We start from the raw sequence: 20261 nt of genomic DNA, 5'->3' as shown, positions 1-20261 counted from the left end.
TCTGTCACTCACTTCACTGCAACACGAGACACCTCCACCTGCTAGCGGGTCAGAAAACCAGCCACACATTTCTGCCACGGCAGTTTTCTGTGTAGACAGTAAGCTGAATTGGCTCAGCAGAGTGCCAGAGTCAGCACAAGGAAAGGGCTACAGCAGCTTGGGGGAGACCAGCCCCTATTGCTTTCGACAACAGCTAACTGTTGAATAAGCTCTGCCAGACTATATAACCACTCACCAAGAAAAGCCTGGTGTTTTGAGGACTCTGCATACACTGATGGGTTATGAAGAGGTAAGTGTCTTCTCACTCTTTATGCTCCTCACGTTATAATTTAAAACCTGTTTAGGTTTCAGCTACCCAGCTCCCTGACCAGCCCATCCCATGCCTGCAGGAGCAGCAGTGCCAGCACTCTGGAAAGAGTAAGGAATGGGAAAAGCAGTAAGGGCATGGCAGTGTCAGGGTTGACCTCAGCTTGGACAAGCTGCAGTTAAACCATATCCTGCTCTGCTCTGGGATGAGCCCGGCAGCCTAGTTATCTCTGCTGGCTTCTGGTCCAAGTGCTGTCATGCTTCCTGCAAAGGCTGGAAGCAAAACCAGAGGCAGTAATCCCAGCCGCAGAGCACTAGGATGACTTCTACTGTACCTGTTTATCTTGCAGTGACTGACTTGAGAGGGCCCCTGCTCCTCTTTCTAGCTGCAAGGGACACGCTGACCCTGCTACATACATAGCAACTCAAAATTAAGAGCTTGCCTACAAAGCATAGCTGATCCCAAAAGCAGAACAGCCACATATTCAGTACCTCAAGTTTTTCCCAAAAGGCCATGATCCTTTTTGGACTGGGACCCTGGTTTGGTGTGTTCGCAAAGCTCCCATTCCAACAAGCTCATGGCCTATACCATGATTAAACAAACTATAATGAAAGCACTTTAAAAAGTCTTTTACCTTTCTTGAAAGCTAGGCCTGTCTCTTTGACGCCATTCACATACAGCCGACGAATCCCTTCTTCTTCCACGGAGGACAGAGAGAAACCTAGGGATATACCCAGTGAGATGGTCAGAAAAAGCCCATCACTTCCAGCATGTCCTAACAACTGCATGCACTACATGTAAGGCTGTGCCATCCTTGCAGCGAGCAGTCAGGAATTCCTCCCTTCTCTTTTCCCATAAACCTTTACAAATGTAAAGGGAAAGTTAAAAAATGAAAGTGGCTTTAACAAAAACCTGAACTGAATTTCTGAGGTTTATATATAAATCATCTACAGCTTTATTTGAGGATACCACAGCTGCAAAATGTTGGAACAGACTTCCAATTCTCTTGCCACAAAAGGTCACTTTAAGAAGTTCTGCTGTTTGCAGACAAAAGCTGCACAGAGATGTGGTTTGTGACAAAAGCCAGGAAACAGAGAGCTATGGCTGACATGACATGCTGAACTCAGACAAGGCATAACAGTGTCCGCTAAAGCAGAATGCCAACTTTTACTTCTAAATTCCTGGACTGTACAAGTTTGTAAAAATGCCACTTCCCCTTCTCCAGCTTTGTATTCTCAGCTGCTCCTGGCATGACCTGTTATTCACTAAGTCTCAGCTTCATGCGCATTCTATAGCTACATTAGAGATCCACAGACCAGCCTTATAATGGAAGTACTGACAGCAGCCAGCCTTAATTTAAACAATACAAATGGTACTGTTATGTTTGGTTTTGGCGATTTTCCTACCATTTGTGCTTGACACTGTGTAAGATAACAATGTGTAAAGGAAATACAGCGTGGTTAGTTAAATAGGGTTTATTTATTTACTGTTGAGAGTTATCTAAAGCAGAACATTTGCCTTTCTGAAACTTCATTACTCCCTAAATGGGTGCGGGCAACCATTTGCTCTCTCTTTTTCTGACTAGAAAAACATTTACAAACCTCTGGGGGGAGACGCTTGTTCAACATGGAATCAGTCACCAGCCAAGAGGAAGCCGATGTGCTGGGAGCCTATTCCAACTTTAGAACTCCCTTCAAGTTGCTGCTTATGGATGAGAAGTTATTTTTTCAATTACCATTTAAAAAAAAAGAAAGGAGGGGGAAGAATGTGGCAGCCTAGAAGTGAGGAGCATATGGCCCTTCGTGACTTACTGAGCTACTTGGAATCTGTATGCAAGCTCCTCAGCCTGAATAAAATGATTTTTGTGAAGCTCACTCAACACACCAAATTGGCAGAGAGAAACCCTTGACTAAACAAAAGAGCAGCTGTAAAAAAATAGCAGCTATTGGTTGTCATCACTGCAAAGCCTACCTGGAAAACGCTTAACTGCAAGGACAGTGGAACATGTCCAAGACCGCAGTTTGAGTCAGCACAAATTATCAGTCACTAATACCATCACCCCTTTGCAATTGAAATGCTGTTTTACAGCCAACTACTACACAGTCAAAATGAGGCAGAGTTGCATCTCAAGTTCTCTCTGTGGCTAACTGTGAAGAGATTAACACATCCAAGCAGTCCCAAGCTCCCATTCTCCTCCATGAGAAGACCTCTGCCTCCTCCAATCTGTCAGGACTAAGGGCAGATGAAGTTGCTTTTTAATTCGGCTTTCGTTAAAAAAAAAAATCCAGAGCGGAACGGGTGTAAGGAGCAATTACATGTGTTGTCATCACCTTTAAGAGATGAGAGATGGGCAATTGGCAATAGCCTTGAAATGGTCATTTCACAAATACACTTAATCCCTTTGCAGACAGGGTATGTGACCATACCCCAAGTATGGATAAACTGTTTTATTTCCACAGTTGTGATGTGGCTGGATCCAGTAAACAATTTGAAGCAGCATTCCTGTCCCACTGCAGTGCTGGTGCCGATGCTTTCACTACCATGCAGTAAAGCAGAGCCGGGAACTCATCCAGATGGGAAATAACTCATTCAAGTGTGTGTGTGTGCATGTGTGTGTGTAGATATATGTATATATACACTTACATATATATACATTTGCGTGTATGCATAAACATGCATGTGTAGTTTGTATATGCACACGTGTAGTACCAATGTGCAGTTTCTATTTGGCTGAATTCTGCAGGTGCTCCACACAAACACGTGTACTAGCATTGCATGAGAGGAAGGGCAGGAGTGGGTGGAAGCGACAGCGATTGCATAAGCTGGCATCACTGCCAAAAAGATTATTATCAAACTCTGCGTGGACTCTGAAACACAGGTGTGAAGAGATGGGTGGTGACCCAGACAGAGCCTTTTCTTCACTGAAAAGTTTTGATGACAGGAGAACAAAAGTCTGCATCTATGAGTGCACATGGCCTCACTGAACCAGCACAATACCTGAACAAATCCACCTCCAGAAAATCACCTCGGCTCCCTGAGATAGACAGTTGCTAACAAAAATGCCAAGTATGTTCCTGGTACATACAGAAGCTGGAAGCAACAGGTTGTTACTGCTTGTGCACCCTGATTCCTGCCCACATAACCTTTGCAAAGAGGCTGGTGCCAGTGAAAGAGGCAAGAACGTATGTGCCCAGGCATCAGCAACAGCATCATATTGACAGATACAATGCTGGAAGGTCCAACACACTGGCCAGACACTCCAGGAGTGCATCTTCCCACAGGCACACTGGTGGGAGTAGAAACAGCACAAAATGCTCCCAGGTGAAGTCTCCCTGAAATCCTCTGCTCTGTCCTCTTTACATCACTTGAACTCACGGTGTGCTCAGGCATGATGGTGAAGCTGCTCCAAAGGCCTACTAATGCCTGAAAGGGCAGCTCTGCCCCCTCCCCAGCACCAGGATCTTTTAGCTCGCCCAAAACAGTCTGCAAAGGCAGCGGACAGCTATTCACTTCTTTTATTATGTTTTTGCCAGGCTAGTGAGCTGAACTGGCCCGTCTTAATTGCACCTTCAGTGAAAGCATTTCTCCTCCCCATCTTTGATACCACGTCTGTTAAATGGAGATAACAGCACTAAGTCTACATTGTCGGGATTAATGAATAGCTGCTTGTGAAGTATCTTGAAAATTCAAGGTGATTTACAAGTATTATTATTACTATAGCTGGAATACTAGCAACAGGTAATGTCACTAATGATTTTCATAATCTCATCCATTTTCAAAATGAAGACTTTTCTAGTTCTTCTGGAGGAATCAAGGTACAGACAAATTGGACACATGTTTTTAAAATGGCCAAGAAGTATAAGAAGGCTTGAACAAAGCTGCACAGAAAAAACCCCAAGAACAGAAAGTCCCCTAGCACCCTAGACATTGGTGGCACTACTGGCTCCTGACCCTGTCCCCAGCACTTGTTGAAGTGCCTGAAGGGCTGAGCCCCAGGCACTGCCCAGCTGACTCAGAACCAATCTCAAAGGCAGCCCTGCTCACAGAAGGCTTTACGCAGGTGCTTAGATGCTTGGAGACAGTGTGGTCACATAATCGATTTAGGTTCTTTTCAAAACAAAGCCAGTAGCAAGAACCCTTAAGCAACCCTGTTAAAAAGAACCTATGCTGAAACTTTAAAGCTCTGATCTTCGTGTTGCCATAGCTTGTGAATGTGCTGTAGCTTTCTCTCTGGATTGTAAAAGTACGTATTGTCAATGCTAATTCTGTAAAGAGACTAAAGGAACTAAAAACGCAAGTGTATCTAACATACAGGATGGGAAAGGCTCTCAGGAGGAACCCTAGCCTTCCCCAGCACCAAAACAGGATCAACACTTCACCTCTGCTCCCCCGTACATATGTATTTCAGCACACACTTGTCACTGTATGAACACATAGTACTACTGTTTCTATGAGATACATACAGACTATAGAAATTCTGCTGCCATTTAGAGTGAAAGTAAGTTTTGCCATTTTCTTTCAATGAGAGCAAAGTCAGCTTTTTTGGGGTGCATTTAGCATTCACTCCCTGCAGGGCCAGAGCCACTGAACACATGCATCCCATGTCTCACATAGCTGATCTCATTGCACAGGACATGACAGTGCATTTCACGGTCTTTCCGATCTATCACTTAAAAAAAAGAAAAGAAAAAGAAATAAACAGCAAATGCCACAACATCCCTAACTCTTGCAGTGCTTTCAGGCACAGCATAATTATCAAACCTAGGGCCATCGCCGTCCCGGTTAATATTTCTTTCTTAGGCCTTCAATATTCAAAGCGCAGTCAGTACCACTGCTTTGTAGCAGAGCTCAATATTCAAATGGCCTGCAGCTGTATAATAAGCAGTTTGGGGATTCAGAATTATTCTAGTCATTAAAACAGAATATTTAGATAAACAGTAAAAAGATGCAGATTGGCTTCCCGCAGGGTAGGTTGCACAAATAACTTTAAAATACATTATAGAACTGTAATTGCCAGACCAAAGGGCGAACTTACCCAGCTAGAGGTCTGTAACTTGAAACACTTGAAAGCTAAGAAATACGACCACCCCCACATAAAGATCAAGGATTTTGCAGACATTACACAAGGAGGACTTTCCCTGCTTTACGTTTTATGCACAGATCTGTACATGTCAGATTCTGGCTCCAGGAGTCAGAGGGCAACCTCAAGGGCTGGGTGTGCACTGGGGCCAGGCTCCCCCAGCCTCAGGAACATTGGGGTGAGACAGGGACCCATCTTGCGCGCCACCCCAGGTGGGGAAAGGGGCCAAGCAGCCTCTCCTGGGACAGCAGCCTGGGCACAGACCTTGAGATGCCTCCCACCCGCAGTGATGCTCCTGGCTGCATCCCTGCCATGATGCTGGGTGGAAGGAGTGGGGAGGGGAAAAGCCTTCTGGCCTGCTAGCAGCAGCAAGCCATAGCGGCAGCTCTCTTCCAAGCCCTACTGCAGGGCCCCCGTGAACGCCGTGATGCAGGCGTTCATGTAAGATGTGACAACTGGCAGAGGATGCTGTTTTCCACCGGCGCTCAGCTGCACAACCTCTGTTGGTGGTGTTTTGAGAAACTACAAGAACAAGAAAACATTTGTCCTTTCTGCCACCGTAGCTCTCATCAAAGAGCTGCACATCCTGCAGCTTGAGCAGCAGGCAAAAAGCGCTCAGTGCACTACAAACAAAACTGCCCTGCTTCAGGGCAGGGGAGAGAGCTTTCTGTGGATGGCACAGGAATCAGATGTGCTTTTCTTACTGTGTTCAACAGGCCTTTCAGGTATATCAGTGAATAGCAAGCAAGAACCTGCTCAGACTAGAACTGACTTGGTAGAAAAATGAAAACAAATCAAGGAGAAACTCACCATAAATATCAGAGGATGCATCAGACTTCTCTATTTGAATGTGCTGTGTAATTTTCTGACAGATTTCTATTTCTTTGTACAGCTAAAAAGAAAAAAAAAACCCATAAAAATATGTTAGTGTGAGAGGACACACCAATTGTAATAATTTTGAATAGATTTTTTTTTTTTCAATTGCAGGTGGAAGAACTGGACTGTGGTCATTATGTATCAAACAGTTTTTCTCCACATGTATTAGTAGTGCCACACTAAGCTTTACTGTTAGAACACAGTTAAAGACAAGGAAGCAGTGTTTTACTATCACCATCATAAAAGCAAGGATACATCTACCTCACTCAATGAATACCATTTTGAGTGCACAAGAAACAGCTTCTATTCCTGCCTTCATATTTTATCGGCGGTCATCATTTAATGTTTTTATGTTATTTTGATTAAGACATTGCAGGAATTCAATTATTTGATAGTATTAAAATCACAAGGAGGGATCTTGTTCCTTAAATACATTTCTTAATTGTTAGAAGACTATCAGATCTGATAGTTTCAGCACGCTCTTTCAGGCTCTTTCTTAGCATGAAATTTCACCTTTAACACGTTCATGTTTATTTGTACTGAGAAAAGCCCCCAAGTCTTTGAAATGGTCATTAACATCCTTCCTGGAAGACCAGCACAAATTAACGCCTCGGTAATAACCCAGAAGCTTACGCATGCTGGTGCAGTTCGCTCTGCCTTTCAGGAGCCAAGCAACCCCTCAGCAGGGCTACACCCCTCCACCACAACTCACACATCTTGTGCTTTTATACCACTTACGTTCTCCTGTCTTGTGTGGATTGCTATTGTACCCGGGTACTGCCCTGAGCTCCAAACACAGGAGCTTGTACTGGGGCCTGTCATCCCACCTGAGGCAGGGAAATCCTGCTTTTCCAGACAAAGTCAGATATTTAGAGGCTCTGAGCTGACATCTTTGGGAGTCAGCTCTGACTTATTCCTTGTAAGACGGCCTTGACACACTGGAAACCTTTGGCTCAGCACTGTTTTGAAGCTGGTTTTTCCAGAGCACATTCTAGCACTTAGGTAACAAACCATCTTTTCGTCTCAATGGAAAAAAATCATACCCACAGGTGAATGACAGCACCCAGGTAAATATTAATTTTGTTTACATGCTGGTGTAAGTGTGTAAAAAAGCAATTCACAATAATTAACATTTTGAAACTAAGTGACATCAGTGTTTGGATTGAATTATTTAAACCATTTGTTTAAAAAAGAGTAACTCATTAGTAAAGAGTTTCCTTAATAAAAACATAATTTTATCTCCTGCTTATATCATCACTTACTGCAAATATTTGGTAAGACAGAATAGTTATATATCCATTTAAACGGCTGTGTATAGTAAAATAAAATGTAAAATTAAATAAGAACGTCACGCTAGCAATACTTTTAAAATGCAGTTTTCAAACACAGGAATGTATTGCTCAGAAGCTGAAAAAGAGTCAAATGACATTTACAAAAATCTCAGCTAGATTTCAGCAAGGGTTTTAAAAAGAGGAGGAAGAAAAAAAGGAGTAAGAAGAGCCATATTTTCAGCATAAAACTTCTGTCTAATCCCTGCAGTCATCTAAACTGAGCATGCAGGACCAGAATGAAGGAGCAGAGCCGACAAGCTCTCGCAGGGATACGGGAGCCACGTGCTGCCTGCACTCCAAAGCGCTGCTTTCAAGCAAGCACCTCTATCAAACGGGAGGCAAACCACTGGGGTGCCCAGACTGCAGCTGAGCTGCCCAAACCAGAGAGCAAGTCCGACAGCAGCCCTGAGGTGCTACTTGCACTTCTGTGCCCCGTGGATCCCCCATCCCGACACCAAAGGCAGGCAGCACATTTGGGCTATGGTGGCTCACGCCATGAAGCTGACGGCTTCACAGGCACCACGGCATCGTGGGAGAAACCCCTCCAGGCCCAGCGTGGGGAGTGCCCGGGGACAGGATTTCTTCCTGTTGCAGTGTTGCCCCTTTGAGCTGCTCCAATCCATCACAGTGTTTCTCATAGCAGCTTTGGGATATTATTATTATTGTTGTTGGTTTTGTTGCTTTGGTTGTTGGGGTTTTTTTCTCAATATTTTCTCTTCTTTGGCCTTTTTTCCTCTACCACTTTTGGTCTTTGTCCTGGTGCCCTTCCCCAAGGCTATCTTTTCCAGCAGCGCCAATGTCTTCACCCCAGCCTCATCCTACCTGCAAGATTGTCAGGGAGGCCTCTGGTGTCCTGCCTCCTTTTAAAAGTGCGATCTTACCCAAAGTAAAAAGTCTGGCACATCAAGCTCCAGCCAAAACACTCCAACGCTAAGTTGACAATAAAAGGTGCTTAAAAGTCTAACTGCCTGGTACAGCACCTAGTGTTAAATACCCTCTCCTGAGACCTTAGTAACATTTTTAACACATAATTAACCAAGCTTGTCAATTTTTGAAAGACTGTGTCAGTACATAAAGCATCACCATTAATGTTTTGGAGACAGTGGAATATGGATATTTAATCTCCATTTCTTATTTAAATATATCTGATAAATTCTGCAAGAAAAAAGAGTACCATCCTAAGAAATTACTCTTCTGCAGTAACGTATGTCTGCAACAGCATTTTAGTAGACAGAAAACAGCTCTAGCAAGGTGACATCAACATTAGACAATATTACAAACAGCTATTCAGGAGACTACAAAAAATAGAGGCATTAGTTTTATCATATTGCACCAGAATCATTTAATTAAACACTTAAACATAAAGTAACTCAAATTTTCTCATGAAACAAGCACACACAAAAGCAAACATACAAATGTATGTTGTTTTAATGTTATTACTACATTAGATACAACCCTGCAGCATCTATCTATATTATAATCTCTCAGCATGTACACAGTCCCGCTGGCGATAAGAGTTTCGGTTTAATTTAATTTTTTCAGAATAAACAACAACAGATGACTATGTCAATCCTACATCCTCTCAACATAAGCCAAGTTCCAAAGTCCTTCCAGTCAATGAAAGCTAAAATCTGTCTCCTCTGAGTTTCAGTTTTTCTCAATTATATTTCTTAATATAGTATTTGCTTATTTCTGCAATAGTAGAAATCAGTTTAATTTAGTCTTAATACTCCACTTAATACTAGCACTTTCTTACTATGATTTTTTTTTGACAGTGTTAATGCAAATCCCAGAACTTCTTTACTAAATGAACAAAAGCATCCATATCTGGTAAAGTTTTACTTTTTATAAATAAAACAGCCACCAATGAAAAGGACTTTAAAAAGCTTTACAGCGTGCATGTGTAAAACCATAGACTTAAAGCATGACACTAATTCTGTTTGGTCTTTTTTTAAATCTCTCATTTCAAAATTCCTTTGAAGTCTGCTTTTGAGATGAGTGATATGAAAACATCCAATTTTGAAGCAATTAGGGAAGTATATTCTCACACATAACTCCAGAGCTTTTTAACCTCAACATTTACCTTCCCATTTAGGAAAAAAACCAAGCAACCAAACAAACAACAAACTAAAAACCCCAACTACTTCTGCATGTTCCCCCTCTTTAAAAATCAGGCAAAGTGATCTGAACAAGAAATACTCAGGCCTTAACACTGTCTTTAAAACCACCAAGGACAACATGAACAACAGGAAAAGGCAACCTTGAGAGAAGTTAAGCTTAAATGTATGTTACAGGGACTTTCACACGTTACCTGTGGCTGTTCCTCCTCTCTCTCTTCCACACACATGCCCAAACATAAGCTAAACACCAACTCTCTCCTCAAGATGAAATGTTTGGAGAGATTAGTTTACTGTAGGCCAATTTGCTATGGTCCGCAAAGCACTGTAATTGCAAGTTGAAAAGCATAACTCTGTGTATTACAAATGTCAGATAAACACTAATTAATAGTGTCCTACCAAGTGTCATTTAATTTTGCTCAGTAGGTAGCATTACCAGTTCATAGATATCCTCTTCTGGCTTTGGTACATAAAATTGGATCTGGTTTTCAATCAGGAATTTAAGACGCAGGTAGTGAGCAGAGTGATCCAGCTGGTGCGTCTGCAAGAAACGGAGAAGCGGCTTTAGAAGAGAAAAGCAATGGCTCACATCATCTGTACTTAGAGAACAGCCTGACACTCATAGGAAGAAACACGGTCCAGCACCATCTTTCACAGAAGGCTCATGATCTCCTAATCTGAACAAGAATCTGAACCTCCCAGGAAAAAGCATTCATTTAACCACTGACCAGGATGTCAAGGGCAGTGCTAGTACTCTCAGCAGCCTCTTTGGTTCTGCTTATCTGGCAGTTCTGCTCCCTCCCATGCTATTGCAGAAATAAGTGAACACTATTACAGCAGAGGGCTCAGAGCATACCTTTGTATACAAAGGGCATTTAAAATTCCAAGAAGGAAAATAAATGTTCTGCTAACAGAGAAAAATGTAACAGGAAAGGTTTTTCTGTTGTTTTGGGTTTTTTAACATCTTCGTAAATTAGTGAGTAAGTATGATGTGGCAAATTTCAAGCAAGTTTAATATAAAAAAAAAAAATCTGTATGTCCTCTAAATTCAAAACAGCTCACGATACACTGGCTTTACAAGGCTAAAAGAAGCCAAGAGTTGCATGCTGGATTACATCCCAGTGGAAACAGGTCACACCATTTTAATGAATTAGTTATAATTAGCTGAGGATACAGCATTTGGTCTGGGAGATGTTAATGGCCTTTTCTCAGCACGATTAATAAGCTTGATTTAAGCAGAGGTTAATGCAGTGTGTAATCAAAACACATTAGAATTATGATAAATACAAAGGATGTCATTCAGAAGTTACTTTCAAAGTTCGTAAACTGTTGACTAAAGCTAATGAAAAACCCCAAACTGATTCACAAACACAGTAGGTAAACTCTCCTCACTGTCACTTTTGAAATCCCATTATTATATGCTTTTATACATTAGCCTTTTCATTTTATACAAGCAAATTATCAAAGTTTCCTAGGTTGTACTAAAAACAATGGCTCATCTGAAAACTCATGCAAGAACGTCCTTGTTGCCTATTTATTACGTTTTTTAAAGCCTTGCTTATCCAGTTCAAGCCAAGACGATGACACACTGGGACTCAGCTGATTGATCACACAGCACAGATGATGAGTAATGTACACTGAGTGACCTGTGGAAAAGATCACACACTGACCTAGCAAACCCTTCAGCAAATACTGAGAGAACAGTGAACCTTTTTGAAGTCTAGATTAGCCTATGAATTAAAAAAAGCTACCAATAATAAGACAAGAAAAAACCCCAAAACAGATCTATGCCTGCACTCTACATACTGCTACGTTCAAATACGCCCAATTCAAAGACCAAATTATCCTTACATGAAATCGAGTATCTGAAATGGAATAACCTCCATAATCCAGACAAATACCTAGTTAATTAAATAAAGAATTTGAAATCTATCAAGGGCCAAAGTGAAAAGAGCTGAATGTAGGAGATCCTTGCCCTCTCCCCTTTTTTGCTTTTTTGATAAGCATTTTGCACGCTCTGCTCATTGTTTACTGACCTCTTTCACTAGTTTTCCCTCTTGCATGCACACACATACAAATGCCCCAGAAATTAAAGTGAAGCAGAATTGTCTTTAATGGTTCGGAAATGATACAGGAGTGCCAGATTAGTTTCTCGTCAGATTAGTTTAGTACTCCTAGACATAAACTGAAGAGCATCTTGCACATCAATTAAACAAAAATGTATAGAGAAGAAATAAACCCACAGACTGCACACCCCACATCCAGAGGGAGAAGTCTGTGATAAGTGTCTTGAAAGTCCATGCAACACTTAAGCCATTTACAGTGAAGTGAGTGGGGAAAAAATTCTATGTAGAAAAAACATGCCAGCAGAAAAAGGAGCCAACCTGGTAGCCTCCTCCTGCCACCATGGTGTATATTCCCGTAGTCTCCTGTGCTGAAGCTCCCACACATGTGCTGCATTTCATGCAGTGTCAGGCCACACTGGTCAGCCAAACCTATGCTGACAAGCTACGTGTCACTGACTAAAGCCCAGGCTCGGGAGAGAGCCCCCATCCCCAGTTGGGTATTCGTGTCACTTCCAACAGCGACTCTGAGCATCCTCCCATTGCAGAAAAGACCCAAAGGGACACTTTCCAGCCTGCCCCAGGCCAGTAGAAACCACAACCTGTTGTAGAGGGTCATGAATTTGTCCAGTCTGGGGCCTCCAGCCGTCAGGCGCAGGCCAGGAGCTGCCTTAGCTGCACTGGCGGGGCAGGGAGCCCGTGCTCAGCCACCCCAGGCTCCCCACGGGGCTGGGGGCACCCCACCACCCACAGTTCAGAGTCACCACTCGCCCTGGGGCAGGGTGTGCTCACATCTGCCCACAACCCGCTCTGCAACCTGCACCCCGATAGCATCTTAGAAGAGCAACCCTCCCCGCAGGCGGCAGCTTGTTCTACCATCCCGGCGGGCGGTCAATGACAGGGCTGCGGCCTGCTTTGATAGGGGCGCTGCATCAGGCATGGAGGTGACCACCAACACCTCCATTTTCACACCTGTCTTTGTAGGGAGATTTGCTTACAAGAAAATCCTGTGTGCTGCCCGTTTTAGAGAGTAGGAAGGGGCTAAACACAAGATGACCAATGGTGCATTGAAGCCCTGAACTATGCCAGAGCACAGCATCGTCTAAAGAGGTCACTGGATAAAACTCACATATATTTTGAGCCATTCTTTTCTTCCAAGAAACACCATCAGCTAGGCTGGATGCCATTCATCCACCTCAACACAATCCCATCCAAGTCAGGCAATAAGAGCCATCATCATTAAAGCTGTGACAGTACAGCACCTGAGCCACACCATTCAGTTAATTAACAGTTGCATAGCTGCAGCAAGGCTTTGTCTAACTCAAAATTTCACATTAGCTAAACTGTTTCAAACAGAGGCATGATTTTCTACTGAAGTGACAAGAAAAGGTCCTCTTAACGTGGACATAACCAGTCTGCCCTAAAAGCCATACCTTTAACCCTCTTTTTTTGTTGCTGGTCTAGCTGCATTCATATGCGGGAAGGTGGGAGCAGAAACAGGGCAGCTTTAATGATATTAATATCCTTTCAAGACCACCCAAAATACCTTTTTGCAGTCCAAATAAGCTTCTGGGTTTATTTATTTCTCTCCTAATAACTCTGGCTATGTCTGGACTAAATTAAGCAGCTAACCCAATCTGAAGCACAACCCGACAGCTTAACTGACGTGTTCTTGAAGAAGAATTTATAGCCTGGGGTGTGATCCGATTCAACAGGCTCCACGCGGTACAGCGGGTGGGCACACAACCCGAACTATTCAACCATTTCAGCTCCCTTCTAGTTAAAGAGAGGGACAGGCGTATTCTTCCAGCTTGGTGAGGGAAACCTTCCTTAGCGCTGAAATGACAGCACCACAGAAACACGCTAACCATCTCACTGTATTACTCCAGCTTCACACTTGTGTGGCCCACATGCTTTTTCAACAGGAAAACACCCGCTCAAAGCCAAAGTAAGCCCACAGAGCATTGGGCTTAAGTAACTTCTCAGAGACTTTAAGCACAGACCCAGAGACCTAGGGGAAATCTGCTTCTTGCCCCTCATGCAGGTCTATTCGAAAAATGCAAATCATAAGAAAACAGAACCTTTTTCACTTCTCGCCTTTTTATTCAGTTCAGGCAAAAGACTAAAAGCCATGTAGTCTTCTATATGTGATTTTTGGTGTTATTATATCCATAATGGCTCTGCCTAAATCCATTTACAGTGTGTGTGTTTCTACTCAATTTTAAGACATACCATTATGCAAATGTTAGTAATAAATATACTCACGTTTACACTGATCAGTATTATCCATAGGAAGCAATTTAATGCATATACACTGACTTTTCCCGCCTTCCAAGTGATGTTATTAGTTAAATCTTAGGAGAAATCTTCAAGAAACTGCTCTAAAATATGCTTTAAACTCTCCTCCCACCAACCCTGAATCATAAAAGCAGTCTCCAGAAACTACCTTGCTGTACAATAACAAGCAGCAATGTTAGTATAAAAACACATTCTCTGCAATGACTTGAGTGCACTTAATGTTCTCTAAAAGAATAATCAAGCCCAGTTTAATAGCACAGATAGATTTAACCACATCTACAAACATGAAGAGGTTTATATGAAATGTAGATCTTGAAATGTTTACTATACCAGAACTTGACTGGTTCTCAGATGGCAGATGGCAAACTGATGTGAAATGATGTGGATCAGATATTAAAGGGGAAAAAATGAGCTGAATGCAAGAGACAGAAGAAAGAGATTGATTATTAAATGCTCCAGAAAAGAAGGCATCCATCAGTGTTTTCCAGACTGAAAACTCTTACAGAAAGGAAAGAAACAGATAATAGCTCTTCAAAAAACAAACACTCACCCACCTCCCCTTCTCCTTATACACCACCACCCACAACAACCAAACACACAGTGAGAGACCAGATTCTCAGCAGGCATCTACTGAAACTGGTGGAGCTACACCAGTTTACTCCAGCTAAGGATTTGTCCCACTGAGTTAATCACTCTTACCCAAAGGCAAATATAAATCCTAAAAATAAATCATCACTAATAATGTGTCATCCAGCTTCCCTATTATGTCTCTCTCCAAAGATGTCATCTTTTCCTGAACACAATGAAGAGCTTTCACAAGCTGCAGCACTCTTTAATAGTGCACCTGGCAGAGATGAGCACACTGTATAATTACTGCAAACAAATGCCTTCCTCTCACCTTCCCTGTCTTCAGAAGCACATGCAACATGTTCTAAAAGTCCCCAAAGTTAATCTCTCAATACTAATAAATGTTTTCTTTTCTTTAGCTGTTGTTGTTGTACAAAAGAGGACTCACTTTTCAGAACAGCACGTGACACGAGTTGGGTCTAGCTTGCAGTCAGCCGGTTAGCAGAAAACATACATTATGTAGCTGCCAGAACTGAAAGCTTGTATTTAGTTTGTCAAAGCTTTCAACTTCTCTGCTGAGATGTAACTCTCTCTAATGGCCAAATGTCTCTGATACCTCATCTTGCAAAGAAATCCAGGTGGTTTTTCTTCCACCTCCTCCAAATGATAGATAAAAGCTTTCCTCTCTCTTCCCTCCTGCCACCTACATGAGGTGAGTCTGACTTCGCAGTGTAGACAGCAAACACAGGCGCCTTCTCCTACTCCTGGTGCTGCTGTTTTCTCTGTGCCTTCCTCCCCCACACCAGCCGGAGGGGAGGAAGCGGCAGTCTGAAGGAAGGAGGAACAGCACCTGGAAACAGGACAACCTGGCACCTGGGAAAGGGCGAGATCACCCCGCTGGCTTGGCAGAGGAGGGAATAGACCACGTGAGGGCTTGGCAGAGGTGGAGGAACCAGGGTGGGCAGGCGAGGAGAGGGCAACAGCACTACTGCGCTATGGGGCGTCCAGTGAAAGGAAGCGGGCTGGGGGCCAGGATGTTGTGGGGCAGATGGGGAGAGGAGAAGGGTCCTGCACGCAGCTTGGTCTCCAGGGGAGGGGGAGTGGGTGGGTATGTGAGAGGTGGCGGCAGAGGCAGTCAGGGTGTGAAGGCACTTGCAGAGGCTCAAGCAGAGTGGCTGGAGTGGAAAAGGCAAAAACGAGTCTGCTTTCCTCTCCCTACACCCATGCCAAGTTTAGCTCCAGCTGCACGAATTTTTCTTGTGTGGTGCTAGCATGAAAATTTCAGTATAATTCATGTGTTTCATCTAACATACAACTGATCCCCCAACATAGTGCAGTCTGAGCACTGGCATATGAGAAAGTCACTATAAGGTTCAACTGAAAGGGCTCAGGGTTGTAGATACCTCACCCTGCTCCAGGGCACGCTCGCAGCCTTTACCTTGCAAATCATTTCCAGCACATCTCGGGTGGTGTCCCCAGGACGGATGACTGTCAGAGCAGGTTGGTTGTTTGGCAGGCAGAACCAAGATGGCGTAAAATACTCGTGAACCCAAATATCACAGTCGGGATTGTGCTGATGGACACTGCTTAGTGCCACTTCTTTTTCCCTCTAAATAGACAAAATTCATTATGACTCTACCGGACACATACGATCTCCATCTTCGTCAATAACAAGTGTAAGGAACATTATATGCTGAATCAAAAAACCCTCTTATAGAGAAGACGTTTTATTCATAAGCCTAGATTGAAGGCTTGTCTGGACAGGAAACTCTGCAGTTTTACCTAAGCAGTATAAAGTGTGCCTTCCCATGCCACCCACACAGCTACACTGGTGCAATGTGCTTTTCCTGGGATTTCACCCTATGGCTATTGGGAATGCTAGGAATCCAACAAAAAACAATAATGATAGAGAGATTTAGAATTAGTAATTAAATGCACTGTGTTTCTGGGTAAACCAGTCCAAGGTCAACAAAACTGTCATAGATGCTACAGTTCCTATATCTAGAAATGGCAAAATAGCAAATCTTATAATTTATTTCTAATTTACTGTCTTTTATACATGCAAGTTGCACTCCAAGCTATAAATCCCCAGGAAGTGATGGAGCTGCAGAATCCCTATTTGCTGCAAGTGGGGCTCACACTGCTAAACCCATATTCACTACATGAAGAATGTGCCTCTTAGAGCTCTCTTAATGCTGTTTTATAGCTGACGTTTCCTGGGGAAAGAGAAAGCAGTTGTAATGGCTGCAAACACAGAAGCTCACAGAAATGCATGAGAACAAAACAGAGAAAGCCCTGTGCTTCGTAGTTGTGCCAACCCTAAATCATGAAAACCCCATACGGCTGCCACAAGGAGCCATTTTCCAGAACCAGCGATGACCAGGTCCTCCTGTGGGCAGGTATTTCACTGTTGTGCAGCGCTAACACCCCTCTGGGTCTGGCACCTCCAGCTGTGCTTAGAATGGCACACACAGTGAGCCCTTTTGATCGTGGGCAACCAACCCAAACCCTCTCAGAGCAGCGACAAGCCCTACAGCACACAGGGGGGTACTCTCCTCTCCTAGGGGCTCCATGTCCCCTCTCACGTCCCAGAGTCAACGCTGCATTTAGGCTGGCTGCAGACGGGGCAGGGGAGAGCGCAGGGTGAGAGGGAAGGAGGCAGCTGCAGAGCTGGTGGTTTACCTTGCCGTCCGGGACCGTATCGTCAAAGATTCCTTCGAGAGATTTCTTTACTGAATCAACTCCTTCACCAAACACCTGCAGAACAACAGAGTGACTGCTTTAAAACATGAATGTGCCTCCACGTCGTCTGCAGCACACGCTAAGGGGAGACCAGCGTATCTAACATCTAGCATGGAAATCAAAGTGAAAAATAAAAACAGTCACCCCAAAACACAGAAAAGGAAAATACGAGCTTGTTAAAAGGGAAAGGGGGATGAAGGACAAGCTGGTGATGGGGCACCATGCTGAAAGATTAGAGGCCAGTTCTGCTTAGTGGTCTATCACTGACTTACTTGGTGGAGCTGGACACAATCTCCTGTTGTGCTCAGTTTCCCCACCTGTAAAAGGGGAGGGAAATGAACATTTCTCCACCTTTGCTAAGGCTGAGAAATCAGAAGGGCTCTGCTTCTGCCTGTTTTTGTAATAAACCAGCTTCCAAAAAGTACTTAGTAAACATTCAAGTACCACAAGTCAATGTAATCCTTCTCTAATGAAATAAGAGCTGGTAACCCAGCACAAGCCAGAAAGTCAAAATCCACAGGACTCTGTGCAGGAGGAACGACAGAATGGGAATATTTACAGGATCCACCCCAAATCAGCACAGGACTGCATCAGACAGGCAAACAGGGTTGTTACTGCAGCAGAAGCTTATAATTAAAACCAAAAAGTTAGACTTTATAGCTCCACATCAGGACAGCTTTACGATCAAGTTGCTGGGTTTGGCTGTTAACTATTCTGTACCTAAAATGAAGCATGGACCATGCAGGATGGAAGAAACTGCCCATTAGGGATTTATGGTTTACTGCCTCAACTTGGCAATGCTTTGCATGCTAATACACATAAGCAGGGGAAATGTGTTCAGGCACTACATTTAGACATTCTGCTACCTTCTCAAAACTTTACTTTTTCTTTGACTCTCTCCAGTATGACTTTTGTTTATCCTGAAACAAAATCCCTTTTCACACCTGTGCTTATTGAGGAGTGAGGGGGGTAGGAGTGGGGGTAGGGGGACGAAGCATGAAAAATGCATTTATCCCCGCTGAAAGGAAAAAAAAAGAAAAAAAAGGACGAGTTCAGGGAAAAAAAGTACGTCTGAAAACACAGCATGGGCGGGATCCTAGCTCAGGACAAGGGATCACACTTGATTTGGGGAAAATAAGTACAAAGCAACAGGGATGCCACAGCACCAGCGCAAAGAATTGGGAATGTGCTCATGGAGGCATTTGCTTCTTCCCAGCAAAAAAAAGATGAACTTTTAATGTCTCACTAAAAACAAGCTAAATAATTTTGCAGCACTCATCCTCTGCTAAACAAAACAAACACCCACTGCTGCTTTAACAGAAGGAAGAAGAAATCACAGGGCACAGAACAACATGTGTTCCAAGACTTTCACCCCCCAAAGAGTGAAAGAAGAGAAAGAAAAGCAAAGCCTACATTTCCTGCAATTAGATGAGGTATGGCTCTCAAAAATTGAAAGCTATAATTAAGGATGATTCGAAAGAATAACAGGGAAGCACCTTCCTACCACACTGAAACACATTTTCTAGAGAAAGATCTGGGCAGTGACTGGGTGCAAACGTTTCAACTTTTTCTTTTTAGAAATCTGAAGCAAAACAGGGACTGTCCCTCCTAAATGCAAAGATTTTTGTTATTTTAGGAAGTTTTCCCCAAACCCAGCTAAATTTAAAGTATTCTACAAACTCCTCATTTTAATTTAAAGAAACGAAAAAGTCTGCACTTTTTTTTCCCTTCCAAAGCTTTATCTGTTTCACACTTCTGCTTTGTTACTCCTAAGTTTAGGGAAAGTATCTCCAGCAAAAGCAAAAGCAGCAGAAATGCAACAACAGTAGAAATGCAACCAATTCAGGTAAAAAGGTGCAAACTCCAAACCTTGTTTGACAGGAGCTGCTGTATACTTATCTGTAATTACAGTCACTGATTTTTGAAGAGGATGTGGAATGAGATGACTATGCACCGTGAAAGATTAAACAGGCAAGATTAAGGTTGGCTGTGTAAGTGCTTGATGCAAGTATCTCTTTGCATGAGCTGCATTCTGCATGCTAACAAATAAGACTTGAAAATAACATGATCACAAACTTCTGCACACTTACCTGATTAATGCTTGGCCTCCCTTGCTTTTTCTTCGAGGTAGTGTCCAGACCCCAAAGAGAAGAAAACCTGCTTCTCCGTTTACTGGCAGATCTGGACATGGCCTGTGTCCTTCTCCTCACTCCGGACTCCCCTGTGCGAGCTGCCACCTGTCAATGCCACATGGTTTTAAAATCAAAGTTCACAGCATCCCACTGCACCATGCCTTACATAATCTAACAAACAGTGGAATCTGGTTTGAAAAAGTGAGACAAATACTGTGGCAACAGTGTGCACTCACAACAGGGACAACGGTGATGTTGCCAGGCTACTTCCTTCTCACTGCAATTTAACTCACTTCCTCCAACGTCAAATATCAGAAATTAAAATGGACAGTACCACCCCTCCATTTTTTGGCATTTAATGTGAGATATTTTGACACAGCCTAATCATCACAGAGCAAAGCCTCAGCACCAGTGACAGGTTTGTGTTCTCTTTTTTTTTTTTTTTCCCTAACAAGGTTTCAAAGCTGAACACACAAAACCTGAGATTTCCAAACTTATCTGTTGCTTCCAAAAAGCCTGATCTCTGGTCGTTCTCTTTGCTCTTTCCTGTGGAAGCACTCTGGGCATCCTAGAACTGACTCACAACAGCTACTAGGCCAGATAAAGGCTTGTAAATAGGTCAAGGTATTTAAAACCTGCACTTCCTTAAAGACAGCAACATTTGAAGGAGTGATCAAAACACAGGAAGAAGAAAAAAGTGAGCTGAAATGACTCTTTCAATTAGAGCAGTGTTTTGAAAAATGGCCTG

General features: G+C 43.1%; 1 protein-coding gene across 5 annotated transcripts in view; it reads right to left on the bottom strand.

The window, feature by feature from the left end:
* Positions 1-20261, bottom strand: part of TIAM1 (TIAM Rac1 associated GEF 1) — an 82916-nt gene that overhangs the window by 35920 nt on the left and 26735 nt on the right. For 4 of the 5 annotated variants that reach the window (XM_086462211.1, XM_086462246.1, XM_009948337.2 and 1 more), the window contains exons 6-11: positions 19472-19618; positions 17322-17396; positions 16078-16248; positions 10148-10252; positions 6198-6279; positions 942-1028 (exon numbers count right to left, since the gene is read on the bottom strand). In XM_086462211.1, the coding sequence (XP_086318337.1) occupies positions 942-1028; positions 6198-6279; positions 10148-10252; positions 16078-16248; positions 17322-17396; positions 19472-19618 (667 nt within the window). The remainder of the gene's footprint in view (positions 1-941; positions 1029-6197; positions 6280-10147; positions 10253-16077; positions 16249-17321; positions 17397-19471; positions 19619-20261) is intronic. The other variant, XM_086462226.1, reaches the window with a different exon arrangement.

This window comes from Leptosomus discolor, chromosome 1 (assembly GCF_034619465.1).
Source record: "Leptosomus discolor isolate bLepDis1 chromosome 1, bLepDis1.hap2, whole genome shotgun sequence".
Classification (NCBI taxonomy): Eukaryota; Metazoa; Chordata; class Aves; order Leptosomiformes; family Leptosomidae; genus Leptosomus; species Leptosomus discolor.
The sequence above is the reverse complement of the archived record's forward strand: the minus strand, read 5'-3'. Positions and strand labels throughout refer to the sequence as shown.